Genomic DNA, 27010 nt, shown 5'->3' with positions numbered 1-27010 from the left:
GTAGGTAAGTGGCACAGCCCGGACTGGAACTCGGGACCTGCATACAGGTGGGAAGCTGTCTCCAGGCCTCGTCCCAAGTCAAGCTTGTAAAGCAGTTCTGTGTCCGAGTGATGTCAGATAAACAGGGCTGGAATCCAGTGGAAATACTTGTTTCCTTAACAGTGGGGTCCTATTGCAGGAGGAGGCATAGAAATGTTGACAGTGTTTTACTTTTCTCATCAGTCATCTGGTAACATTTCTTCTGAAGTGAAGACCTGGGTGAGATGTTTGACAAGAAACGAGACAGTGGGAGAACAGTTGGTGCATCAGCTGTACAGACCAGGACTAAACTCTAAACTGTAGGACTATCAGTATTGAGATAGTGCTGTCTCCTTTACTGAAATTTGTTTAGAAAGTAATTACCAACATCAAGATTTATGCTGCTTACATCTACAGCAGTATGTGTTTCCAGGTGGGGAAAATGGGTGCCAAGCTCCAGCAAGGTGTGTTTCTTGTCCTTTTTTGCTGTGATCATGTGGTAGGCGAAGAATGATCACATTGACAGCTTGAGGTTCGCTTGCTCTAGACGTGTAGAGATAACTTTGCTCCAGGTGGGGACACCTGTTACAGAAGTCTGGTCAGAGTCCTTACTGTTCCTCCACAGGAACGCTGCATGGGCACAGCCCTGTGGCAATACTGCCGCTAAAACAAGGCAGTTCTTCAACATGGTGAACAGAAACTGCAATACGGTCGGTGACGTCGGAGTCCGTTTGTTCTTGCTGGCTAAGCCGCCGTCTACCAGTACTGTAAATTGTAAGGCGTATTATAGGCAGAAGTAGGTACTGTCATACAAATAATACTAGAAAAATGTTGTATAATATTTGTTTTCACCGTTACTGTTTTGTCCGTAATAAACAGCATTATAATTGAGTATTTAGACAATTGCTTTGGTCAATTTATGAGACAATAGCAACATAACGGTCTCGGGCATCAGAAAGCCTAGGAGCTGCACAGCCTTCTGACCTCTGAACTGACAGCCGAGCGAGCCAATCCCGTCCCGCGTCGCCTCGCCGTCCAGCCAATCGCCGGCCGGCTCCGCCAGCACGGCCACCCGGAAGTGCTCCTGCGTGTTGTTTGCTGCGGAGCGTCGCTGCCCTCGTCTGTCCGAGCTGAGCTCGTCCTCGCCGCGGAGCGCCGAGCCTCGCTGGACAAGGTCTGTGCAAAAACCCTTCCTGCCCGTCGGTCGGTGCCTCACCCGGGGGCGTCACTTGTCTTTTACACAATTTCCTCGTATTGAGGGGTAGTTCCAAGCGCTGTAAACACCCTTTTCCCTTCAGCTGTCACACTTGCCCACGGTATGTCTGAATATATTTCATCGCACTGCTGTTGCTTCACAACGCCTGTTGTGTCAAAAGGGGGGAAGCGGCGGTACTGCTTTCGAAATGTTCATTTTCGCCCAAGTCGTGTTAATTTCATTGCAGTGTCTGTATATACAGTATGCATCTATGCGTGCGTTTAGAGAACTGTATCTTCTTTAAATGACGCCTTTAAAATCTTCCGCTCGCTTCTCCTCCTCCTCTGTGTTTCCTCGTCCGTGCATCTGTATGTCCCTAAATGCATTTAAAGCGATTGCATGGGTGACTGACAGCATTTAATACCGGGATACTTTTTTAAGTCTCTGCTCTTTAATAATAATAATTATAATAATTGCTTACGCTTATATAGCCCTTTACAGGTAATGGGGACTCCCCTCCACCAATGTGCAGCATCCACCTGGATGCTTTAGTCTGTGTTTCTTGGACAACCAATTCAAATTTTCATCTTAAACTAAGAGAGAGGGGGGTAGCTGTTGAAGCTGAGGCACTGGGAGAGAGGGGGGGGCAGTGTGGGCTAGTGGTTAGAGCTGAGGCACTGGGAGAGAGAGAGGGAGGGAGGCACTGTGGGCTAGTGGTTAGAGCTTAGGCACTGGGAGAGAGAGAGAGGGAGGCAGTGTGGGCTAGTGGTTAGAGCTGAGGCACTGGGAGAGAGGGGGGGGGGCAGTGTGGGCTAGTGGTTAGAGCTGAGGCACTGGGAGAGAAAAGGAGGACTTTTAGTTAGACTCGAGAGAGTGGGAGACAACTGGTTCTCTTTCAGCAGTGGCCCAGGACGCCTTTATGGTCTCTGATGATGATGTGTTTGTTCTATAACTACATGCTTCACTTGGTAGGGATCATGTTGACCTTCTATCACAGATGAGTGAACAAATCTGCAGGTGCTGACTCTTGGCATACTGGGTGTAATAAACCACAGGAGGTGTTCAGACGTGTGTCCTCAAGAGAGCTGTGTGTATATTAGCTTGAGTGATTGTACCTTTAAATTAACTCTGAAATCAGTTTGTCATCGTTATAATAAATATTGCTGAATAAAGGCCCAGTACAACTGCAGCAGTATTGTATGAAGGGCAATCTAGTCATCAAAAAGCTTCAGAAGTAGGTTATCTGAAGCTAAGAAACCACTGATGAATTACTCTTGGAGTTTTTTTTGGAGCTGATACAGAAGACTTACTCCTAGGTAGGTTAGGTCCTCTTTTCAGGCCATCAGGGCCCATGGGGAATGGGAGGAATGGGCCACCATTTTTCTCAACCATCCAACACTGAAGGTGGAGGTGATGTCAGCATCACACTCCGGCCAGCCTATTACCCCAGAAGGATTAACCCCCAGTACTGGTGCTCATGTGGAAAGCAGGCTTAGTGGACCTGGGAGCCGTCTGGAAGGATTAGAGCTTCCTGGGATTGAACCCGGGACCCTCCAGTCAGGAGCTAGACGCCCTTGCCATCTGAGCAGCCACGGCTCTGACTTGCTACTGTGGGTAGGAGTAATGAGCTGCGATTATGGGGGTGACATACTGCTGTATTGAGAGAGCAGCCTTTCTATTGGTAACTGACAGACAAGCTGTAATACAATGTTCAGAAGTTTGCCTTTTATTGTGCTTTTTGAAAGTATTTTTTAAAACCACATAAAAACTAATTTTGCTCCTGGCTCATAACGGTTTGATCCAGTTTGGTTCTTCCCTTTGATAAAGTTGCAGGCTGGTGTGACTCCTCCCAGCTCTTATTACTGGTTGTTGTAGTCGTTCTGCCTCCTTGTGCAGTGTGGTTAGACAGACACATGGAGTTAGACTGGGCAACCCAGTTACAGTCTTCAAGGTCCAGAGTCCTGTGGATTAGAGGTAGTTTCCATTTAGCAGCAGATTAGTACCTTAAAACAGGCAATTTGACGTCATATCTGGGCAATTAGGTTTATTAATTAAGTTTAAAAATGTAGTTTGAATCTATAAGCAGGACTGTTACCAGACACACTATTTAACTTCCTCATTCCAGTTTGAACAAAAGCTTGTAAAATAAAGCTCAAGTGGATCACACTGCTCTTCAGTGAGAGTCCATCTGATTTGTCTGTCTGACACATGTTTCTGCGCTGACAACAGCCTGTCTGAACACCCTGCTTGTGTGCTCACACAGGTGCTTCTGGGTATCTGAGTGCTGCAGAAGTGCAAGGCTTCAGTTTCAGTCCTAACAAACTCTCTCTTCTTTGATCCCACACTCCCACTCTCAATGAAACGCATTGTTGCCAAAGCAATAACAGGTCGTCCTGTATCACCTAGTTTCTGTGGTCACTGAGCCAGTCCTCTCTGGACAGCAAGGTCTGTCTGTGTCCAGTTTCTACAGCTAGGCTGTGGTCACTGAGCTTTTACTTCACCAGGGTCTCTCATGCTGGTCAGAAATTCTGCTAGTGTGTATTTTCTTCTTAGCATCTGGTAGCATTCTGGTTTGTATTGTGTGTGTGTGTGTGTGTGTGTGTGTGTGTGTGTGTGTGTGTGTGTGAGAGTGCTGTTCAGTGCGCGGTGTGCTGTGTGTGACTGTGATTGGGCTGTAGCTCTGCTGTCCTGCGACTGGCTGGCGTCAGTGAGTGGAGGGGCTCTCCTGTGGGCTCTGTGGATGTGATGCCGGTCTGTGACTGTCCCCCGTCTCTCTGCAGATGACCGGGTGAAACTGAGGAGGGGGCACGCAGGGTTGAAGGCCGAGTGTTTGCAGCTGCACCTGCGGGTTCGATTTAGGGGGGCCGGGGGGAAGGCCACAGCCTGAGATCACCCCCCCTTCGCCATGGCAACCGCCTCCCCCTGCAAGCCTGGCACGGCGGCGCTCGGGCCCGGCGAGACCCCGGCGCTCCCGCTGGAGCAGGACGGAGCAGCGGAGCCCGGAGTGGTGAGAGCACTGTGCCACTGGTCCCAGCGAGCTGCACGTTCCGGATACCTCCAGGAAAACCCCCACGGCTCTTCGCTCTGTATCACTAAGCTGTCTTCCAAACACCCTTGTGTTTTTGCAGTTTTCTCAGTTTGGAGAATTGTAGAAATCTGTCTTTAAACTGGGAACTCTCTGTCATTCACTGGCCCAGTTGGCCTCCCTCTCACCCAGGTGCCACATGTCAGGGTGCAGGGCTCAAGCTCACTGCACTCAGGCCTCAGTGCCATTGCAGGCTTTGAACCTTCCAGTAGGTTTACCGCCAAACAGTTTTTTAATTGATTGATTAATCCTGGTGCATTTTGATAATTAAGGATTAGTTGAGCAAGACATAAAATGGCAGGGAATTCGGGTGCCAAGGTTTTAGACCAATCATCTAAAATGAGTGGATCTAGCATCCAGGTGGGGCTGCACACTGGTGGTGGTGGAGGGGATCCCCATTACCTGTAAAGCGCTTTGACTGGAGTGTCCAGAAAAGCACTATATATGTGTAAGCAATTAGGAATTATTATTAAAACATACCTGGAAAATCCATGAAGACAGTACTTCTCAGTTACAAGCCAGGTCTGAAAAAACACTTTCATTTCAGACTTCAGCAGGTATCTGTCTGTGATCAGTTGCTGAAGATGCTGTAAAGAACAGAGTGAAATTAATTAATTAGTGAAATTAGTTTGATAATGCGTTTTTGGCACAAGGCTTGATTTCCCAAGAAGAGTTTTGAACACGTTGATTTAGTGCTTCTCACTTAGTGGGCCGTACTGACTCGTCCACTCTTCTGTTCCAGAGTGGAGGTGAGGGAGAGAGGCAGGCCGCAGCATCAAGGCCTCAGGCCCCCCGAGACGAGACGATGAAGAGTGAGGAAGAAGAGGAGGAAGAGGAAGAGGAAGAGGAGGAGGAGGAGGAGGAGGAGGAAGTGGATCCAGTCCGTGTTCTTACACTGCCCCTGCAGGCCCATCACGCCATGGAGAAGATGGAGGAGTTTGTGTTCAAGGCAAGAGAGATGGGGGAGATTTGTCTTTCAGCGTTTTAGAAAATGCCGTCCTGATTGTCTTGGCTCAATCCCTGCGTTTAGACTTCGAAATGCGCCTGTCCAGCGGAGTCGTCTTTGACCAAGCTTACCTCTGACCTGGTGTTACAGAGAGCTGCAAGGGAGAGTCCGGTCAGGAAGTCAGGGAGCAGTGTGTGTTTTCTTGGGCCAGTGTGGAGTGTTTTAAGAAAAACAAAACAGGCTGTGATGTTTTGTTTTACAAGATAACTGCTTAAAGTGCTAAAAAAGCATGTATACCTGCAGTGAAGAAGCCTCAGCTGTAGATAGATACTCATGTGAGGTTCTTTATCAGTGTGGGACAGGTCAAGCAGGACTTTCCTGGGTATCCACTGGCAGTAGTGTCATTAATGTTTTGTTTTAAAATCTTGTTTGCTTTCTTTTGAAAGTGAAACACTCCTGATTGTTATCCCTTCAAAAACTCATGACGTCTTAGGAAAAGTCAAAACATGAGCTGTCTCTTGGTGAGCAGAACTGGGCCTGGGAGCTGGGTTCTGTGTGGTTTATGACATCAGAGCCCCAGTGTGACATCACCACAGTCAGTGTGACATCACCACTGTGACTGCATTGTGCTTCGCAGTGATATAAGAGGTGGTCAGAAGGGCAGTAGTTTGGCTGTTATGGAAAATTAGGTCTGCCGTTTCATTTTTATATGAAAAAGACAAATTCCTTCAGTCTTGTTTTGGCAGGTTTGTGTTTGTTAGTGCTGTTTTCCAACTAAGGAGAAGAATTGGGAAGGAAACAGAACTAGTAAGGACTTAGACTTAGTAAGGAAATTGGTGGTTTTAGTTGTCCGATTGCTCTTTTTCCAGACCACAGGGCGATGTGGTCTGGGAAAAGAGCTGGTCGTGGCTCGGATCTGGGCGATCCCAGGAATCTTTCCGAGTCCAGGGTTGGTGGCCAATCTGAATCGGAGGAGCACGCCGCTGCCAGCGAGCGGGCGCAGGCGCGAGCGTGGGCAGGCCGCAGGGCACAGGGGCTGCGGAGACGGCCAGGGGCTGCGGGCCCTCTGCGGCCGGTGAGCGAGGAGGCAGGCGAGACGCACTCGCCCCAGCTCCTGCAGCTGGGACAGGCCCACGCTCTCTGGGCAGATGTGGTGAGTGCAGGTGGCTTTCGGACCCTGGGACTGCAGTTAGGAAATACAGACACCTGAGCAAAGAAGTAAAGGTGATGCCGAAAAAAAGTTTTTACATTTCAATTAAGTAATACTACAGTGTGCCCTGCAAGGGTCTGGAGTCAGGGGGCGGGGTTGGGGTGGAGCCCTAGAGCCAGAGGAGTCTGGGAGTCGGGGGTGGAGTCTGGGAGTCGGGGGTGGGTCTAGGGATTTGGGGGGGGTAGAATCAAGGTGGGGGTCCTGTTGCTTGCCCTGCGAGGACTCTGGTTGCTGTGACGCAACCCATAAGCAGATCTCATTTTGATGATATCTGTAGGGTAGCGATGATGCTTAATCCAGAGCAGTGCAAAGCCCTGCAGGGAAATCCACCTCTGTCCAAGAGAGGCAGAGCGGATATGCAGAAATGGAAACGAGATGCCAGCTGCACAGCGGTTTGAGCCAGACCAGGAGTGCTGCAGGCTGGAGTGAGCGAGTCCCATGGGAATCGGGCAGTTAGCATTATTTTGGATAACTATGGAGAGACCTTAGAAGAAATTAACACTACAGTACTCATGTCTTTGTTTTTCTGTGATATCAGTGATGTTTCCTGTAGTTTTTGAGACCCTGAAATGGACTGAACACCTTTGCAGCAAGACTCTTATTGCCATCTGTGAGCAGCTCACAGGTTAGATAAAGGCAAACCAGTAAGGACAGTGGGTGTGGCCCAGAGAAAGCAGTAGCTAGGGAGACTATAGGCAGCATGTGTGTCCCGTGAGCCTGTGTGTCTTTTCTGCTGGGGTCGTGTCTGAACGAGGCTCTTCGCTGCTCTTGCAGGTGTGGGAGGGGCGTTGGAGGGTTATCCCTCATGACGTGCTTCCCGATTGGCTGAAGGACAACGACTTCCTGCTGCACGGGCACCGCCCCCCCATGCCTTCGTTCCGAGCCTGTTTCCGCAGCATCTTCCGGCTGCACACGGAGACGGGAAACATCTGGACACACCTGATTGGTGAGCAGGGTGGGAGGGAGGGGTGTTGCATGCGCGCCTGGACCCTGGCGTCTCTGGGCTGGCCAAGCGGAAGGGCTGAGCTCCCCACCGGCTCGGTCAAGCGGCTCTCTGCTCACTCTCTGCTCACTCTCTGGCTCGGTCAAGCGGCTCTCTGCTCACTCTCTGGCTCGGTCAAGCGGCTCTCTGCTCACTCTCTGCTCACTCTCTGGCTCGGTCAAGCGGCTCTCTGCTCACTCTCTGCTCACTCTCTGCTCACTCTCTGCTCACTCTCTGCTCACTCTCTGCTCACTCTCTGCTCACTCTCTGGCTCGGTCAAGCGGCTCTCTGCTCACTCTCTGCTCACTCTCTGGCTCGGTCAAGCGGCTCTCTGCTCACTCTCTGCTCACTCTCTGGCTCGGTCAAGCGGCTCTCTGGTCACTCTCTCGCTGTCACAGGGTTCTTCTTCTTCCTGATCCTGGGCATCGGCTACATGTTCAGTCCCAACATCAACTTCGTGGCGCCGGTGCAGGAGAAGGTGGTGTTCGGGGTCTTCTTCCTGGGGGCCGTGCTGTGCCTCTGCTTCTCCTGGCTGTTCCACACCGTCTACTGCCACTCCGAGAAAGTGTCCCGCACCTTCTCCAAGTAAGGAGTGAGCCGGTCCCCAGCACAGCCTCAGGGTTTCATTCAGAGTTGGTGTTTGCTGTGTCAGCATTGTAGGTCTGTCTCACCTCAAAGAACATGAAATGCTAATTAAGCAGTTTGTAATACTTCAATTAGCTAATGCATATTTAAAAAGCCCTACAAATCCCAGAAAAGGCCTTCTCAGTAATGTCTTCTTTAAAGGCCTGTGAACTTCAAAAGACTAACATAATTTTTTCAGTTAGCTTACTTCCTGTCCCATAAGACATGTCCCAGACCAACTGCCTTGTGTTGTGGATTCTGTGCTGTCTCACACACTACTAATCTGTGGCCTGTGTGTTATGTCTCAGCTGTTTGAGTCGTACGATTTGTTACTGATAGACTGAAGAAACTGCTTCCTAGCCGTCTTTTCATTTCCAAATGAAAAGCGTGTTCTTGGTACTAAAGAACTGAACTAAATCAACATGACAGCAGTCCTGTGTTATCCTGCATGCTTTAAAGGCTAACCACATGGTCCCACAACCCCCCCCATATCCATGCTCACCCATGACAGTAACACAACATCCTGTCTTGCACAGCTTAGGTGGGGTTCCACAAGTTCCGACATCTGTATGAACATTCACTCACATTTATTTGAGGCTTGACGTTTTCAGCACCAGGTGAGGAAATGTGGACTGCTGTGGAGACTCGCCTTTGCCACTATAACGTGAGCTGTATCAAAAAAGAGATCACATTTATTCTAAATGAGGTTTTTCTCACTGCCTCTCCCAGGAGGTTGGATTGCTCTGGCCATCGTTCATTCTGCCTGTCCCTGCAGGTTGGATTACTCTGGCATCGCCCTGCTGATCATGGGCAGCTTCGTGCCCTGGCTCTACTACTCCTTCTACTGCTCCCCCCAGCCCCGCCTCATCTACCTGGTGATCATCTGCGTCCTGGGCATCACCGCCATCGTGGTGTCACAGTGGGATCGCTTCGCCACGCCGCAGTACAGGGCCGTCCGCGCGGGTGAGGCACGAGACGCCGCAGGGCCGGCGGGTCGCGGGCAGAGGGGAAACCGATCGGGCTGTTGCTTGCCGTGCATGTTGTACAGACTGCGGGCTGAGCAGCTGGACGGGGGGAAAGGGTTTGAAGTGCTCAGAGTTGTGTCGCCTTCCACCTCTGTTGTTATGTTGTCCTGTGTTGCTTGTGCAAAAGCCCTCGTATGTGGAGGATCGGGGGGGTTTGTAAACGTCTAGACCTCGCAGGCGACGTCGCCAGTGGCTTCAATTTTTAAAAGCTCTCCAGAAAAATAAAGCGTAAGGCTACTCAAGGATTCCAACACCAGACTCCGGTCTCCAAAGACCCGAGACTTACTAGAGTATTAGAAGTTCGGAACTGTTCCAGAAATGAGAGCCTTTTGGTTGGCTACTTGATCCGAGTCCTGTCCTGTTGCTTGAAGGATCTCGTTGCAATATGGTGGCTCGTTCTACCCTCCCACAACCCTTGTAGCAAAGACACGCCTCCTGCTTGTGTGAAGGAGTAAGAGCAGCAGAGGCCCTTTAGACGCATCTTCCTCGGTTCAGCACTGTTGATCCCAAAGTCTCGGCAAGCCGCTGCTTACGGGGTCCAGGAGTTTCAGGTTCAGCAGTCTGTCCCGGTGCTCTGAGCTCGGGGCCGAGAGCCCGGTGGTGTGACTGAGGCGTTCCCCCCTGCTGTGTCCAGGGGTCTTCCTCGGGCTGGGGCTCAGCGGCCTGGTTCCCACCCTGCACTTCATGATCGCCGAGGGCTTCCTCAAGGCCACCACGGCGGGGCAGATAGGCTGGCTGTTCCTCATGGCCATCTGCTACATCCTGGGGGTGGCGCTGTACGCCGCCCGCATCCCCGAGAGGTTCTTCCCTGGCAAGTGTGACATCTGGGTGAGTGACATCTCCTGTTTCCCCAGCTGTGGGCCCGTGTGCTGGGATCGGGAAGCGGGAGGTTGTGTTGGGATTGGGATTGGGATCCGTGTGCTGGGATTGGGAAAGTGTGTTGGGACTGGGATTGGGATTGGGGCATGTGTGCTGGGTTTGGGTTTGGAGCCCGTGTGCTGGTATGGGGAGGGTCTGTTGGGATTGGGGTTGGCTTCAGGCCCGTGGACTGGGATTGGGAAGAGGAAGGGTGTGTTGGGATTGGGATTGGGGCCCGTGTGCTGGGGTTGCGCTCATGAAGCACCTCATGAAGGTGGTTGGCTTAATATACTAAGGCTATGTATATGTTAACATTTACTCGAATGAAAGTGACGTCTTTGTAGTTTTAAATCAGTCTCAGTTTTGCACTCTGCTTGATCATCCAAGAACACGTCTGAATAGGGATGTGCACAGCAAGAGCTCAGTAGTGGCTGGCATTTTGTATGATCTCCATTTGTGCTTTATGTGCTTTTTATTCTTGTTGGTTTAGATGATGTCATTTTTCTGTATAAATACAACTATCTGAAAACATAAGGACTGAGTTCTGTAGCCTCCAGATACCTGCTCTTCCTGCTCACACTAGTGCTGACCGATGGACCTGCTCCACCGCCCCCCAGCGCTGGCGCCGACCGATCGACCTGCTCCACCATCCCCCAGCGTTTGAAAGATTTAAATAAGAAGGGTGTTTGGTAAACCTCAAGAATGATGTGTGTGTGTGCGCACTTAGTGCACAGGGCCTAAAAATCTCCTGGTTTTTTGTAAGCTTCTTCGTACAGAAATTTTGCTCTGTCGTGTCTGCTGTGGAATTTGTGCCGCTGTCTGGGCTTGACAAGATCTTGAGGGAGCCTCTAGCCCGGAGCGCTCCGTGTTCGTTCTGTTGCCTGTCAGCCATTTCAACATCACAGGAGCTTCCCGTAAGCCAGCACTCCTGCCGCATTCGCAGGAGAACAGGATCCTCCCATTCCGTGGAATACGCTCTTATGCCGAGGACATATAATTTGAAGCTGATTTCCATCCAGTTTCAGTGGTAATAACAGCAGTAAGCTGTTATTTTCACATTTCGTAAGCATGAATAATAATATTGCCTTTTTAGGGCAAAGCAGTAGCAAACGCGTTCTGAATGTATGGCTGGTGCACACTAGAACTGACATCAATAAACAGTTATTTAACAATCTTTTTTTTCAGTATAATTATTTTTTTCTTGCTTGTTGAATAGTTCCTGAAATCACTGAATGGAGTTTTGGTCGTTTTGTGGCCTTTCAAGTTTTGGGACGGGAGTGTGTTGGCCTCAGGGTTGGGGGACGGGAGTGTGTTGGAGCTGTGTGCTCAGGGTTGGGGGACGGGAGTGTGTTGGAGCTGTGTGCTCAGGGTCAAGAGACGGGAGTGTGTTGGAGCTGTGTGCTCAGGGTCAAGAGACGGGAGTGTGTTGGAGCTGTGTGCTCAGGGTCAAGAGACGGGAGTGTGTTGGAGCTGTGTGCTCAGGGTCGGGGGACAGGAAGGTGTTGGAGCTGTGTGCTCAGGGTCGGGGTACGGGAGTGTGTTGGAGCTGTGTGCTCAGGGTCGGGGGACAGGAAGGTGTTGGAGCTGTGTGCTCAGGGTCAAGAGACGGGAGTGTGTTGGAGCTGTGTGCTCAGGGTTGGGGGACGGGAGTGTGTTGGAGCTGTGTGCTCAGGGTCGGGGGACAGGAAGGTGTTGGAGCTGTGTGCTCAGGGTCGGGGGACGGGAGTGTGTTGGAGCTGTGTGCTCAGGGTCGGGGGACGGGAGTGTGTTGGAGCTGTGTGCTCAGGGTCGGGGGACAGGAAGGTGTTGGAGCTGTGTGCTCAGGGTCAAGAGACGGGAGAGTGTTGGAGCTGTGTGCTCAGGGTCGGGGGACAGGAAGGTGTTGGAGCTGTGTGCTCAGGGTCGGGGGACAGGAAGGTGTTGGAGCTGCGTGCTCAGGGTCTCCCCACGCTGATGAGTTGTGTTCTCTGTGGTTCCTCGGCAGTTCCACTCGCACCAGATCTTCCACGTGCTGGTGGTGGCCGGGGCCTGTGTCCATCTCCATGGAGTCTCCCAGCTGCAGGCCTTCCGGTCCTCGCTGGGCGGCGGCTGCACCTCGGACACCATGCTGTGAGCCCCTCCTGGGCCCCAGGCCCTCCGATCAAATACTGCCGCGCCGCCAGGCTGAGAGCAGAGAGGGAGATCACCGACCCAGCCCAGGAGGAGAGAGAGAGTTACTCATTGATCGGATTATTCCACCATGCAAGTTTCCAGCAAATCCCTCCTTGTCCCCCTTGTCAAATGCAAAAGCACAACAACGTCCATTTTTCTCTTGCGTGCACAACCACAGTTCTACAGGACAGGGAAGTGGATTCTTCATATAAAAGGACATCTCCTTTCTTGAGTGGTTTCTGCCTGTTCCTTGTGCTGCGTTGTGCTGGTGGTAGCAGGTCAGGTCAGGAAGACCTCAGGGCTCCGGCTAGATTCTCTGACGTGACAAGGAGGGTCTGGCGATGTGTCCTTAGACACTTCCCCCTGAAAACTCATCCATGACGCTTTCATTTGCAGTACTAATATGAAATGTACGCCTTTCGAGCAATCTCTCTCTCTCTCTCTCCGCAGGAGCTTTCAAATTCCAATTTTGTACACCTCCGTGTATCCAACAGCTGGAGACTTTGGGAATCCTCCAGTCAGGTTTATTTTCTGTTGGATAGCTGCAGTGTCACTGGGAATCGTCCAGATACTTCAGTGGAAGTGGGATCCTTACTGCTTCCGTCTTCCCTGAAGGCTCTGCAGCTCATAGCTATTTCTCATCAGAGCTGCTGTGCGTGTTCTCAGTCTTGTAAATTGTAATGAAGGGATATTCGTGTTTGGTTGATGCCTCAGCAATGCCAATTTAAATAACTTTTTTAAGCAGCTGTCTCAACATTTGTTTTCCAGTTTTCATCCATCACATTGCCCTTTTGAGCTGTACAAACTGAATTTTTGTCGATGTGTAATAGTATTTCAGCGGTACAGTTTTCTTAGTTTAGGGGTTGCAGAATTCTACTTTGTAAATGGATAACAAGCTAGATGTAAACATATTTCTCGTGTGTTATAAAGGCAACAAGCTGCCTTCTGTAAACTTCCCCAGGGTCAGAGTTCTGGCCCAGGCCGTGGTCAGGACGAGGGATCGAATGTCAGCCCGCGAACCAGGTGTGCAGCTCTTGTCTGTCACTGTAGGTCCTGAGGACGGAACCCCTCCGGGCTCCAAGATGTTCAGGGGGTCCGCTTTCGGAGACGCCTGCAGAGTCTGTGGATCAGATCCTCACTCCCCTCTTCCTCTGCTGCAGATCAACTCTTCAGCTGATAATCGTCAGGAGGGCTGGATCAGCGAAATTCAACTACTATCTTTTGAAGGGGTTAGACAGATTAAGAAGCCTGGGCTGTGCTCGTGTATGTTGTCAGCTCCCTGCTGTAGGGCAGCTCGTCACGGGGAGTGTCTGTGTGATGGAGACCTTAGCTGGAGACGGAGAGCGCTGTGTGTGACTGTAGGCTTGCCCAGCCAGGACAAGAACAGAGGGCGAGAAAGAGGAAGAGCTTTGTTCTGCTGTCCAGACTCTTCTCCCGGGACTCCATCCCGCTGCCACCAGCAGCATCTCTCTGCTCTCGCAGCCCTGTGAGGTGACGTCAGTGTCAGTTTCTGTCCACGGGTCAGGCTCATGAGAAACTCTGCTCAGGCCCTGACTGGGCCATGACCCAGGAGTCTGGAAAATCTCAGTCCACTCCTCTCCTCTCTCTCTACCGACTGGTTTTAACTATAATTTCATGTTTGGTCAAGTTGTGGTTTTACACAACTGTCTGAAGCATTATTGTAAGACCTACAGATCCTTTGTTTAAACCAAAGTCATGGAGTTCAGTGTAACCTTGTGCTCAGCTGGTAACAAGGAGCGTGTGCAGAGGACATGTATACCTGGTCTTTCAGGAAAAGATTCACTGACACGAAATGGTCAGTCCAGTCCTGATACACACTGCTCCCTAATTGAACCAGGATGAGCTGCGAGGCCCCAGAGTTTATTACTCTTTACTGTCCATTAACTACACACCACGCAATGTGGGCAATTTGATCTTTTATGGAAAAACAAATTTGTCAGACTTGTTGGTCCCAGGGGTTCCAGTCAGGAGAGCAAGCTGTTCGTTTAGCTTGGTGCTGCTGAAAAGTGTCAACCAAACTCCTGTCCTGTTTCCCTTCCCTGGAGATGTAACAGTTCTGTTTGTAGCAGACAGATTAAGAACAAGTTTTAATGAGTTTTTTAATGTGATTCTGTATATCTGGATGTGCAGAAGAGTCAGCTGTTGCACTGTAGCTCCCTGTAAAAGGCTGAAAATGGTTTTGATCATTTTCTGCCCTGCAGTGCGGTGAGGGTTTTGATCAGATCTTCTTCGTTTACAGAGCAGTGGAATCGTCTGTTTGTGTCTTGTAATTCTCTAACCCCTGAAGGCCAACGCAGCTGTGATCCACACTGGTTGGTCATGTCTGTGTGAAACAGCTGCTCGCGATTCGGATAGTCAACGTCTTTGATTACAGGAGACGCCCATGCTCTCCTTGTCCTGTGTGCCCACCTGATGCCCAGAAGCCATGATGCAGGCCTTTTATTCTGGGTCAAAGGTCACATCTCCATGCCTGACTTCCTGTTCTGCACCGTTCCCCCAGTCGGCCTTTGACAGGTCGGCCAGCCCCTCCACTTCTCTGCAGTTAGCTGTTCTTTTATTTCTGGGATTTATGAATTTAGTGGTTGCCGGTGCTCTTCGATGAGTAAGGCTGTTGTAGCCATTCAGCGTTGGACGCGAGGGAGCAGGGGGATGTCGGTGGGCTGAGCTGTCTCACATGTTGTCTGTGTTTGTGAACGACAGGGTGGAAGATGGGGGAGGGGGGTATTTAAAAATGAACACCCAAAGAAGTGACTGTTAAATCATTTCAAAAAAAATTTCTCGAAGAAAGGTTTTATTATGTCTGTAAATATATAAATATGACTGAAGTAGCACAATAAACTATTTAAAAAGACATTCGGAGGCGTGTTTCATTTTGGTTGGAGTCTGTTCTGGGGCTGAGCTCTTACTGTGATGCTGGGTTGGTGCCATGCTAGTGAGCCTCAATAAAAAGAAGGTTTTCAAACTGGCTTCCAGCTGCAGACGTGGGAGAGGATTGGATCAATTTCAACATCAGTGGAGAGAACTGGTGAATGTGAAAACAGAAAGTGGTCGGGTCGTGCCCAGTCATATCGCGTGTGACTGGACTGAATCATCCTGTCAAAAAGATTGACCTTTGAAGAGTTTCAAGTGGATGACTAAATATCATTCACAGCTGCAGGAAAGAGGCTGATCTTCCTGAAAGATTCATCAGGATCTTAAGAGAACGGCTCAGTGTTTGATCCATCCTCCAGACTCTCTGAGTTTTAGAGAGTCCTGAGCCTGAGAGCTGTTCTTTCCAGTCCAGCCCCTCGTGCTGTTGGGGCCCAGGGGGTTCAGAGTGTTGAGGCACCTTCACCTGTGTCACTGCTGTGCTGCACTTACTCAGGTTTCCCATCATGTGATTCTGGTTTCTCAGGGCTGTAGCTCGGGAGATAAAACAAAAGCTTCTAACAGGGGAGTTCAAGCAGGGAGCTGCGTCAGCATGCGGAGCCTGCAAAGGAACAAGTAAAGGTTGATTCCAGGCTGAAAAGGGAAGAAAAGAAACACAACGTTTCGGCTGTGGAGCCTTCTTTGGGTGTGAAGAAGGCCCCAGAACCGAAACGTGTTTCCTTCCTTCTCTATTCAGCCTGGAATCAACCTTTACTTCTTCCTCCTAACAGGGTATCCCTCCGTCTCTTGGATACTGTAGTGTTTCTCCCAGCTGGTGCAATACTCAGAGCTCTGCTCCTGGGGATTGTGGCACCAGGCTGAGCACAGTGCTCTTGGAGATCCTGAGCTGTTCACAGAGAGCTGGTTTGGTTTTGTAGAAACCAGTTGGGTTGTTTCTGGCGTTGGGAAGATGTTCTTTGTGGGTTTCTGTCCTGGAGAAGTCTAGCCAGGTCCTGCAGGCTGCCTCCCTGATGCTGCCTGTGCAGTGCAGAGCTAGAGCCTCCTGTCCGGGGTGTGTCCCGCCGCCGCCTGCACCCCCCCAGCCTCAGCGATGGCCTGGCACAGCGCGGCCCCAGCGGGCACTGTGAGGTACCCCTCTTCCGAGACGTGCTGCACGTGCAGCCGCTGGCCAGGGCCGCAGAGCTCCACGCCGTGCAGGTGGGAGAAGAGCAGGGGCAGGTCTCTCGGGAGGAGGTAGTGGGAAGCTAGCCTGAGGACGCCCGGGATGTCCAATTCCCGGGAATGCTCGAAGGTGGCGCTGATGTACTTGGACAGGCTCTGCCCTCGCAGGCTGGCGCGCCCGATCTCCTCTCCGATTAAAGACACGACCGCAGTCGACACGTCCCCTTTCCACACTCCCTCCTCCTCCTCCTCCTCCTCGCGCCCCTGCAGGAGCTGGCCGAGCCCCTGGGAGCACACCACCAGCACGAAGTCGCTTTCCTGCACGCCCCGGCAGTGCCAGCTCATCACGCCCTCCTCGGCCAGGCGCAGGGACTCCCAGAGGTCCAGGTGCACCTGCGGGAGAGAGGCCAGCTCAGGGCAGGACAGGCTGTCAGAGCGCATGACTGCAGCTGACGCCACTCTCTGCTTCTGAACACTCCTGGCAAGTCCCCCTCTGCACTGCCGCTCCGGTACATTTTCACTTCAAACCCTGAAGTTAATGCAGTTACTCCGCATCAGGCGTCAACACCAACCATCAGCCAGGAAGCCCAGTGAGGACAGAGGACAAGGCAGTGCTGGCGGGACCTGTCGTCCACACACTGCAGGCCTGGGAGATCACGCTCCTGCTGGCTTTGCATGAACTTTAAAACCTGCAGTTCGAGCCCATGAACTGTCCTAATTGAGCAGTTACATCTGATCTATCTCACAAATCAGCAAAAAAGAAAGTCTGTAGGCCCAGGTTATCTCCGGTGTGAGGGGTAAAGACACTTGGTACGAGTGATTATGAGGCAGAGGTCATCGGCAGTTTTCGGTCACTGAAGGGCGAATGTAAGAGCCTTCTTATACAATTATTGCCTTCCAAGTTGAAATAAAATGCAGTTCTGAAATACATTCAATTAGTCAATTCCATTTACACAATCACTGTTCTGAGGTACCCTCTGAGAAACAACAACCCAACACACAACTTCAGCAAAATTTCCTCAGGATAAGAGCTCCCCAAATTCAGAGATCAATTCCTAACCAGTTAGGTCAACAAATCCTGCAGGTGTCCAATATCGCATCTTCTGTTCATCTTAACTTTGCACTGAGACAAAGAAGACCAAATGTTCTAGAGAGGAGAGAGACAGGCAGTACAAGCACTCTGGCTGGCGAGGCGTACAGCTCCCTGCGTGATGTCACTCTCCTTACCTGAATGGCCATGTGCTGCTGAAGGAAGGCAGCCAATCGCACGACAGCGTTGATGTGGGCGGGGCCGTCAGCGCTGGAGTAGCACATGAGGAGCTGTGGGGGGCAGCGTGGACAGGGCAGGGGGCTGGGAGTGATCCCGCCGGCTCGATCACTCCCGACACACTCCGCCAGCACACCTGGAGGGAGAGAGGAAGCAGCTGAGGAAGAAGCAAACCGGGACCGTCGGCCGGCTCCTGTCCACCATGCAGCAGGAGTGTGTTCTCCTTCCTCCCATCTTCCTGCTACACCAGGAGCTGTCCCGTGAACACGTGGTATGCCTGTTTTTCAGCTATTCACACCGTTTTACTTTTGCAGTGGATTGTGAGTTTCAGGCAGATGCTACTGTCTTCCTAATTCACGTTGTCCCAAATAACGCTTGACCTTATATCCGAGTAACTGGAAAATATTGTAACTGGAAGTGTTTGAGCGTCGTTGATGGCGTTCCATTGTGCCACAACAGGGATCCGCGATCTGAGCGTGTGTTTGAGGAGCTGGCCTGTGGCTTGTGGCTTGTGCAGGGATACTCACTCTGCGAGGCAAGTTCCCTCAGAAGCTCTCAGCCCCGCTGCGGCCTCCGCTGGCTAAATACCGTCACTCACCTGCTTTCTTCCTCACCCTCCTCTTCCTCGTCCGCCTGTCGATGAGCACCACCAGGCTCCCGGTCAGGGCAATCACCGCGGAAACGGGCAGCAGCACCAGGAAGAGGGACTCCGAGCTGGGGGTGGCAGGGGAGGACTCTGGGCAGGGGAGAGACACAGAGGTCAGAGGTCAGCAAGCTCTAACACGGGGGGGTCTGTTCAGGGTCTGGAGGAGAGAAGACTCCATGCTGTGGAAGCTGATACATGGCGATGATTCCCGAAGGCATCCCAGGGATGTCCCTGGACCGGTTGGCTCAGATGAACACATCGTACCTTGGCACTCTGGACATCAGGGTGTTCCAGTACCACCGCTGCCTCCTTCTCTATCACATCCAGACGGTTTTAGGCCTCTACAAAGGCTGCTCAGATTCTGGGGCTGGGCACACTAGGTGTGTTTCTATGGGTGGGGGAGAAGAGGCCAGTTGCCTCCAGTCCATGAATTACCTTGTTGAACGTGTCCAACCTGGAAGGCAAAACGTTTCCGAACGGCGTCTGACATGTCTGCAGCCATCTTTACAGGAGAACAAAAGAGAAGAGAAGTGCAGGTTCAGACAGGCTCATGCAATCCCACCCCCTTCGCTCTCTGTCACACGCGCAGGGCTCCAAAGACCCCCTCGGAGAGTCTGTGCCCCTGGTTTTGGCTGTCGGGCTACCTGTGTCGTCTCACTGAAGACCTACCTCACACGAGTACTTGGCCCCTGGGTCCAGGCCCCTCAGATGGAAGCTGTGGTGTGTCTGGTTCTCCAAGGAGTTCTGCGAAGACAGGCACAGAAATGTTTGGGCAGTTGCGGAGAGCCAGTTCAGGAAAGAGAGGCAGGGGGGACCCAGGGGATGCTGTGCCAGGGGACAAGCGATTGCGTGGAAGTTGGGGTTCAGTCTCTCACTCACCACCTCAATCTCTGTGTAGTTCCTCGTCCCGCCTCTGGAGCACCAGGAGAAGTAGCGGTTGATGCCCAGGCTGGGGGGAGCCAGGTTAAAGGTCACGATGATGTCATTGCCCTCTTGGGTTACTGTGATGTCTCTGGGGTACCAGTCTGAAGACACACAGAGCCGACATGCACTCAGAAAGCAAGCCCTGGTTCTGCTGCCTCCTGTCTATTTACAAACTCCTGTTTATTCCTTCTGTCGACACCTGTGGTCATGCTTTTTTCTGAAATGCAATATGTACAGTAGAATTGTGTTGGAAAGGCAACAGAGGAATGGAAAACCTTTCTTCACAACGGAGTTAAATTGCTGTAAATGCATTCATTTCAGGACAGAAAGAAATGAAGCAAAGCTGTTTGCTGAAGGAAAAACAGCAAATGAAATTTGGACTGTAAACAGTCTCCTTGTTAGTGACTTACCCCTGTGGCACTGCTCTAATCCAATCTTCTCAGCGCACGCTGGGAGGAGAAAAGAAAGGTATTGTGAGGTTGCTGGTTCGATTCCAAGGTGGAGCACAGCTGCTATGCCCAGGAAGGGTATGTTTCAGAAAGTTTCCTGTGCCTTGTGCCTTCCAAGAACAATTATCCTAGTATTGTAAACAATGTAATGATACTCTTTTCTCTAAAATGTGTTCATGTTTAAACTAACACACACTGCAGGTGATACAGTACCTGTAAATGTTGGGAGGTAGGACTGTAACCGAGAAAAGGACAGCAGACAGAGCAACACTGAGGCTGAAGGCCTGGGGCATCAGCCCATAACTGTCCTTTAACTCCCAGCCTGCCAGCCTGCATCCCTTCTCCCTCTTTCTACTGGAGCCTGGACAGCTCTGGCAGCTCTGGGAGCCCTGAAGCTCTGGAGCTCTGACACTTACTGCGGGTGCTGAAGATCTGGCTGTGGTGGAAGTTGTCCCACTGCTCTGGCACGGGCAGCGCCATCACTGTCACGATGTACTGAGATCGCAGGCCCAGGTTTGGGAACGGGTCCGACCGATAAACCTGCATGACCATCAGACCTTCACACACACACTGCTGAGCACAGGTCTAAAGGCATCTTGCAAATAAACAGGAGTACTATTCTGTGTATGTGTGTTATGAGTAACAATTTGCTCACATCCTTGTTATGATAACGACCTACACTGTTGCCAATACAGCCAAGTAAGAAGAGAGCAGGCCTGTCAGTTCATGTCTTATAATTCTCATTGAGGTGAAGCTTCAAACACTTGATCGCAACAGCTCCACGACACTAGGGGAACTGTCCATACCCTTTGGGTGTCCGTGACCTCCAGAGAGAGATTGCGCTGGAAAAGGAAGAGCTGGCAGCCCACTAGTGCCCCGCCCAGGGTCCGAATGGAGACTTGGAACCCACGGAGGAAGGCAATCCCTGGAACAGACAGGAAGGCCGCCCTGTGACTACAGCCCCCAGCATGCACTGCTCTGCACAAAGCACAAGTGGGAGGGGGGCTGTAGATGAGACCTCAAAGGTAAGGAGACACCAGGCCATGCTGCAGAGTGTGAGTCATCTTATTTCTTCCTAGATGTTTTTGTGACTTCTAGAACCTAGTGTTTATGCTAACCACTTTTGGAACAATGGTACTATTGTTTGTATATTTTCTTAAATTGAGGGCAGTTTTCTTACAAGGTAAAAGTCAGGTAAATAAGATTAACTTAGTCTGCTGCTGTGTGATGCCAGGGTGATACCCCGGTTGACTATAACCCCGGCAGTCCCTTCAGCCCTACAGTCCACTGCGTCTGTGGTCTGTAACCCTACAGCCCATAACTGCTGCTGTCCACTGAGCCAGCGTTCTTTACCCCCTACAATCTAGGGCCCCTGTGGTCTCTGCCCCTCGCAGTGCTTGTGCTGGACACACGCAGTAGCGAAACACGGTTTGCTGCAGTCTGACAGAATCATGCTGTGCTGATGACAGCGATGCGATGGCTGTCTGCAGTCTATTTGTGCTGGTGTGTATAAAGATGACTACTGTGTTCTGTATGTGTGCGGCCTGTCAAGAGCAGCCATGGAAAAGCACTATTGTTCCTTCCAGGCAGCTGGTGACTGAAGTGTCAGATCTGCCCCTCAGCGAGTCCAGACTGGGCTGTCTCAATGACCTCTGACCTCACCATGAGTTACCGTATTGGCTGGGCATCCAGGAGACGGTGACGATGTCTTGCGCGGGGTCTCGGTCGGGCATGAACTCCACGGTGATGTTGTGGGGGGCGTGTACATAGTGCTGGCAGGCAGCGGGAGAGTGCAGCCCCAGGAGTGAGTGACAGGGCAGAGGAACACAGCCTGTCGAAGGAGAGAGTTTTCATCTCTTCATGCTGAGCTCCGGTAGTGAGCAACACACACCTGCAGGGGGCGTATGTCACAGGATTGTCTTTCCTGACAATAATAATAATAATAATAATAATAATAATAATAATAATAATACATTTTACATTTAGCGCTTTTCTGGACACGCCATTCAAAGTGCTTTACAGGTAATGGGACTCCCCTTCACCACCACAGGGGAACGTTTGTATTCGGTCTTATTTCAGAAGACTGAAATAACCTTCCGTCTCTAACAGTTTAGCTAACACACTGACAGCTCCTGGTCCTGGGGGCTCACTGTTTCTTCAATTCAAGCTCTTAATACAAAGAGGGATATATCAACATTTTAAAAGTTTAAGTTTTTACTGGGGAATTGGGAGACTGTGCCCGACATGCAGACCAGTGGCACTGCTGACACTGCACAGGGAGGTACAGGTGTGACTCACTCCCAAATATCCCGGGCAGGCTGACCCCCAGCTGCAGCTCCAGCTCCTCTCTGCTGACCCGGCAGAACTCACAGGTCGGCTCCCCCTGTACAGACACACGTGCATTTCTTAGGATTCTTAATGCAGTATTAATGACACCCTGAGTAGCATCGTCTTCGGCATGAGCATCTGTGTCAGGCCCTGCCTAGAGCACAAGGCCAAACAACACTGGCTACAATTCCAGTTGAAGACTGGAGAAGGGAGCTGTGTCAGCAAGCGCAGGCTGCAAAGGAACAAGTAAAGGTTTATTCCACGCTGAAAAGAGACACAACGTTTCAGCTGTGCAGCCTTCTTCAGGTGTGGACGTGTTACAATTCCAGTTGCATTAGCTCAGCTCAAGGTCACAGCTCCTGGGGACTGGACATTAGTTAAACTGTAGAAACCACAATGTAAACAGCTATAGTCTGAATACTGTTTGCACTCCCCTGACAGCATATTAAAAGCTCAACTGGAGGAAGGTACAGTACATAATGAGCACAGTGATTAATAAATTGACCATTTTTCGCTCTCGATGGGCAGAGCCAGCGCACGACTCTCACAGCTGCACGTGTTGATGGCTCGTGCAGAGCTCTGCTACAGCCGCCGTGCCGCATGTCAGTGCAGGATGTGCAAGACGAGTCACCCCTTCCTCCCAGCGCTGAAGGAAGCTCAGATTTGCTGGACATTTGCTGCGAATCGACTGGGATTTGTAATTCTGCACTGGACACTGTAAGGACATTTTTGTTCCGTAGAATAATTTTGAAAATTCTTTTTCTTTTTTAAGTGGAGAGCAGTTAGCCATTCTGTCCCTTTTGCTCGTTAGTAGTTAATTGAGCCAGAGATCTCATCCAGTGGTTTCTGGAGGCGGCTGGTAGCTTGTTCCAGACTCCCACAACATAGTGTAGAGAAAAGCCTCCTGTGCTGGTTTTAAACACAACTCCACTGTTTCCTCTCATGTCCTCTGAGTTTTGTTTCACTGAAGACGTCCTCTGGGCTGACTTTGCCTTTAAATACTTGAAAACAGGTTCCTCTCATATTCTAGTCTGTTAAAGACGAAAAAGGTTCAGTTCCTCCAGCCTGTCAGTCTGGGACACTCCCATCAGACAGAAAAGACTCAGTTCCTCCAGCCTGTCAGTGTGGGACTGACCCTTCAGATTAAAGAGACTCAGTTCCTCCAGCCTGTCAGTGATGGACACTCCCTTAAGCCCCAGAATGTATGTTTGTTCTTCTCTAGATGAATTAGAATAGAGATAAATGGTGATCAGAGTAAGAGACTCTCCCTGTGGCTTTTACCTGTAACACAAGCTAGATCTTTCATTCTCTTCCAGTCCGGTCCACCCCAGTTCACCCTCACGCAAACACTGTCCTTTTAATCCTGCAACCCCTGTGCTGCTGCTGCTCATAACTGGGCTCTTCCTGGCTTGTCCTCTAGTGGAAGGAAGAGATTGTGCTTTAAAATGAAGCTCCAAGTGTCTGTTTGCACAAAGGATTTTCAAAATATCCATCAGCAATCCCACACAGCCGCAGTGCTTGTGGAAACTGGAGTCAATCACTAGCACACAGCACACTGCTCCTCTTTCAGAGGACTCTACCTACACCTCTCCAAAAACCGCTGTCTGATGTGCTGGGCAGCTAGTCCACCTCCAACCTGCTAAGCTAAACCCCGGAGTGAAAAAAACACTCCCCTTCACTGCACTGCTCTCGTGTACAAAGCTGCTTTTCCCTTTCGTTCTTTAAACCAGAGCCAGACCCTGAGTCATTTACACTCCTGACTGGTTGCAATGCAAAGACAAGCCAGGCTCTCCTGCTTCCTAATCTACACAGAGCGCTGCCTTTCTACTGGCCCGAAGCCCATGTGTTTGAGACAGAGAGAATCCTGCCCCTGGCCCTAATACTCCTGTAGACACTGGGGAATGCAGAAACAGAGCCGAGGTCTCAAAAATCATGTGCTTAGAATTCACGTTTAGTGCCAACACCCGATTGTTGTTATGATTGTGAGAGTAAAATTATACTGCAGCCCTCAAACAGTCGATTGAAATAGTACATAGACAATTCAGAAAACATAACACTGCATAAGAGCATAGGAACATAATAACAGGTTCCATTAATAAGATTACTGAGACTGTCTAAGCAGGCAAATGTTCTCAAACGCAACAACATGTCAGTCTGGACTGTTTATAAGCAGTTTACAGTTGCCATGATCTGGCATCTGTTCTCTGTGTGGCAGACAAGCCCAGGGTTCCAACATTCTCAAGTGGAAAAGCTCAGACTGGTTTTTAAATGTAAGAAAAGGATCTACAAAGTCAAGGAAGTATGCTGATATCTTCCCTCTAAAGGAAGCAGAGGTACAGTATAAATCAAGCTGCTGACAATTTCGGAATCATTGTTTTTTACCAGCACCTGTGTCTCTGCCTTGCTCTTCACCAAACACAAACACATGGGCTTCAGAAAATAAGGAGCAAGAAACCTCCACTTGCTGGCATTTTGCGGTCTTGCTCAGACAGATGGAAAACGGTGCTTGCGTCAGGTGCTGTTTCTGCACCAGTACTTCCAGAGCTGTGTCTTCTCCGTGTGTGAGCCTGCACAAGACTCACAAATGCCTTCCGGTGGTGAAACTCTTGGCATCTGTTTCTAGGAAGCCTTGCTGTAAGAAAAATCGGTTTACCTGCCAAACACCTAATCTGAACTTTTCCATGTGTTGGCTGCAGTATTGCAGTATTGAAAGTATTTTTAACAAGAAAAATAAACACCTCTGCCACATCAATCACGGCCACACAGTGCCAGTGACTGGCTGGATTAAGGTTCCATCAAGGTTCTTTTAAAACGGAAGCTGATTTACTCCAGAAGCACAGCAAGTTACAGCAGCTGCAAAAGCAGATGGACAGAGGAGTTTGCCTCCTGCAGCTCGTTCAGCAGCTGTGCCGGTGGAAGGAGGACACGGGGTGGACGTGTTCTGGCTGCGGTGGGCCGTCCCGCCCTAGACTCTCCCTTCACTTCACAGCCATTCCGACTGCAGTCATCGCCCACATTCAGACACATCGGCATCCTCCTCAGGCAAGAACATACCCTAACCCTTTATTAAAAACCGAGACAAAACACACTGGTGTTTAAATAGATATGTGGACCTTTATTTAATGATGGATTTTGTCTGCTAACAATGGAAGGATGGTGCCAAGAGCCCACACACTCGCTCACATCTGAAGGCTGAGCTCTGTGCAGACGGAGTCTGCGGGACACAGGGGCAGCGGGCCAGACAGCGCTGAAGCCTGCAAACTGAAACTGCTCGTGAGTCTGCTCTCTCTGCTCGGAGTGCGCGCTCGCAGCTGGAAACAGAGTCGAAGTCTTGAGACGGACAGTACACCTGCTCCAGGCAGAGAGGCGCGCTACTCGCAAGCGTTTCTCTTGTGTCTGTGTGTCGGCTGCTCTGAACACTCCTGTGTCTCCGCTGCTCGGGCTGGCAGGCAATCACCTCACACTCTGATCAATTTCAAACTGGAAAAACACGCTTTCGAAAGCAGGTGTTTCAAGCTGCTGTTAGGTGTGGCCTTCGGAGCTGTTCTTCTAGGGCTTTTCCTATCATACTGAAGAAAGATACGTTTGTTTGATCTATAACTTGGATAGTATTACTGCATAACTGTTACAGGATATAATTCTCATTACAGGAATATCATGGCACATCTGCAGTGTAGCCCCCTACACATTCTCAGAGAATATATGACAAGCATCTGCTGCAGCTGTTTGTTCCCAGCTGCAGACTGGAAACAGATGTCTGTGTTGATGTGAGTGACTGGGGTGAGTTTGCTGGGATTTTTACACACGGGTTATTCCAGTGATGCAGCCAGCAGGCACGTCCTGCCAGAATTTAACCTGGCATCGTATTTATCCCAGAATCTTATGGAAAACAGGAAAAGCGAAGGAAATGCACTTGAAGAATTCCCGGGCCAGGCAATCACCTCAGCTGGGACCCCCTGTAGCCCCCAGACCAAAAGCACTGTCCTTCTGTGTTCCAGGCAGCCCTGTGGCTGTGACCAGGGGAACCCCGTCTCTGCCTCCACAGAGACCCCTGGGGCCCCCAACAGACTGCATCTCCCTTATCCGGGGGGCTCTGACCTCTGCATCGGAGCGCTGTGGCTGAGGGCCGGAGCAGGAGAGCAGTCTCTGGGGGAGCCAGGAGAGGGGGCTGTGTGGGTGGGGAGTAGTTATTCTTATTTTTGTTTTGCATTTTGTTGATACTGGAAAAACATGTTCACCTATCAAATTCCATGTCCTTGGATTTGGATTTCAAAATCTGAAACAGATAGCAAGAGAGATCTAACTGCACAAACACACTCATATCTTTCCCTTTTACTGAAAAACACTCAGCACTGCGCTCAGAAAACCCGGGCAAGGTGAGTCTGCGCTTCTTGTACTTTGTTTCCCTTGGTGCTCTTGCTCCACCACACAGCTCTCTGCTTTGCCATGAGCTTCAGTGCACTTCACCTGTTTTTCCAGGGTACACCACAGTAAGCCTTTATACCAGCCACTAGGGAGCCTGCTAACAAAGTCAGAACTGCGCTCACTTAAGTGTTAGAAACTCGGATCCCTTCTGCAAACGTTCCTGTGCAGGACTGTGAGTTTGCTTCCGATTTCCTGTGAAGTCTTGCAGCGGAGCTCCGTGCCAGCAAGGATCCGCGTGTGTAGCAGGGATGTTACCGTAACCACAGTGGAAAGAGCACTGGAGCCGCGTGGAGCCGGAAGGGAGGAGCCGAGCGGAGCCGAGCAGAGCCGGGATTACCTGGATGACACAGTCCAGCGTGCAGTTCTGCGGAGAGACGACCCGGGGGCTGTCCTGTGCCGACGCTCCGGACATGAGGAGGACCAGCAGGGGAGACCAGAGCAGAGGCTGAGCCATCAGGCCGGCCGGACCCTGCGGCCGACAGCAAGAGCGAGACACACCGGGACGCAGGACAGCACCAGGCTCGGGGTTCGAAGAGGAGACACTTCTCAGTCAGCAGGCTGGTGTTCACGCTGTGCTGCAGGACAGAGGCCACGAGAAGCTCTCGAACACCGGATGCCCATCTGAACCTGCTGGGACTGACTGAAACTCTGGGAGAGAGGTAGGAGGGTTTGAAAGTAAGAGGGAGTGGTGTCTTTGGGCGAACATAATTCTGTGTGCTGGCAGCGAGCCACTGAATCAAGCAGAAACACAGTACTCAGCTCTTCTCCAGGGGGCGCTGTGGGTCAAGGCCAAGACAGAGGCTTTTGTAACAGTTGCAGCTGGATAA

General features: G+C 50.8%; 2 protein-coding genes and 1 long non-coding RNA gene across 11 annotated transcripts; 1 reads left to right on the top strand and 2 right to left on the bottom strand.

The window, feature by feature from the left end:
• Positions 1-1078: 1078 nt before the first annotated feature.
• LOC148673967 (adiponectin receptor protein 1-like) lies at positions 1079-14968 on the top strand. Of its 8 annotated transcripts, none has more exons than XM_088623628.1 (8): positions 1081-1192; positions 3994-4220; positions 5041-5247; positions 7229-7400; positions 7835-8021; positions 8836-9023; positions 9720-9913; positions 11928-12205. In XM_088623628.1, exons 2-8 carry the CDS (start codon positions 4119-4121, stop codon positions 12054-12056), a joined length of 1179 nt encoding a protein of 392 aa, XP_088479754.1. In that variant the 5' UTR covers positions 1081-1192; positions 3994-4118; the 3' UTR covers positions 12057-12205. The 8 variants fall into 8 exon arrangements, with proteins under 8 accessions (XP_088479753.1, XP_088479751.1, XP_088479754.1 ...); XM_088623630.1 differs by lacking the exon at positions 11928-12205 and adding an exon at positions 10494-11117; XM_088623629.1 differs by lacking the exon at positions 11928-12205 and adding an exon at positions 10434-11117.
• On the bottom strand, positions 2924-5631 carry LOC148673968 (uncharacterized). The gene is made up of 3 exons (XR_015933402.1): positions 5542-5631; positions 4779-4885; positions 2924-3174 (listed from the first exon to the last, which is right to left on the bottom strand). It is a non-coding gene; the product is annotated as an uncharacterized LOC148673968 (long non-coding RNA).
• LOC148673966 (interleukin-17 receptor D) lies at positions 14875-26831 on the bottom strand. Of its 2 annotated transcripts, XM_088623617.1 has the most exons (12): positions 26521-26831; positions 21729-21813; positions 21103-21261; positions 20237-20355; positions 19847-19970; positions 19392-19430; positions 18937-19082; positions 18727-18801; positions 18493-18559; positions 18010-18147; positions 17372-17547; positions 14875-16537 (listed from the first exon to the last, which is right to left on the bottom strand). In XM_088623617.1, the coding sequence occupies exons 1-12, from the start codon at positions 26635-26637 to the stop codon at positions 16016-16018; spliced, it is 1767 nt and encodes a 588-aa protein (XP_088479743.1). In that variant the 5' UTR covers positions 26638-26831; the 3' UTR covers positions 14875-16015. The 2 variants fall into 2 exon arrangements, with proteins under 2 accessions (XP_088479743.1, XP_088479744.1); XM_088623618.1 differs by lacking the exon at positions 26521-26831 and having other exon boundaries at positions 21093-21261; positions 21729-21807.
• Between the last annotated feature and the right edge of the window lie 179 nt (positions 26832-27010).

The sequence above is a fragment of the Lepisosteus platostomus genome, chromosome 3 (assembly GCF_059453375.1).
Source record: "Lepisosteus platostomus isolate fLepPlt1 chromosome 3, fLepPlt1.hap1, whole genome shotgun sequence".
NCBI classification, from domain to species: Eukaryota; Metazoa; Chordata; class Actinopteri; order Semionotiformes; family Lepisosteidae; genus Lepisosteus; species Lepisosteus platostomus.
The sequence above is the reverse complement of the archived record's forward strand: the minus strand, read 5'-3'. Positions and strand labels throughout refer to the sequence as shown.

What these genes read in the sequence shown, in the direction of transcription:
- LOC148673967 (XM_088623625.1), top strand. Translation starts at nt 4,119, where the DNA reads ATGGCAACCGCCTCCCCCTGCAAGCCTGGCACGGCGGCGCTCGGGCCC. An exon ending in GAGCAGCGGAGCCCGGAGTG is followed by an intron (nt 4,221 to 5,040) that starts GTGAGAGCACTG and finishes CTTCTGTTCCAG; the next exon opens with AGTGGAGGTGAGGGAGAGAG. An exon ending in CATCTGGACACACCTGATTG is followed by an intron (nt 7,401 to 7,834) that starts GTGAGCAGGGTG and finishes TCGCTGTCACAG; the next exon opens with GGTTCTTCTTCTTCCTGATC.
- LOC148673966 (XM_088623617.1), bottom strand. Translation starts at nt 26,637, where the DNA reads ATGGCTCAGCCTCTGCTCTGGTCTCCCCTGCTGGTCCTCCTCATGTCC. An exon ending in GGGCCAAGTACTCGTGTGAG is followed by an intron (nt 18,560 to 18,726) that starts GTAGGTCTTCAG and finishes TCTCCTGTAAAG; the next exon opens with ATGGCTGCAGACATGTCAGA. An exon ending in GAGGGTGAGGAAGAAAGCAG is followed by an intron (nt 17,548 to 18,009) that starts GTGAGTGACGGT and finishes CTCTCCCTCCAG; the next exon opens with GTGTGCTGGCGGAGTGTGTC.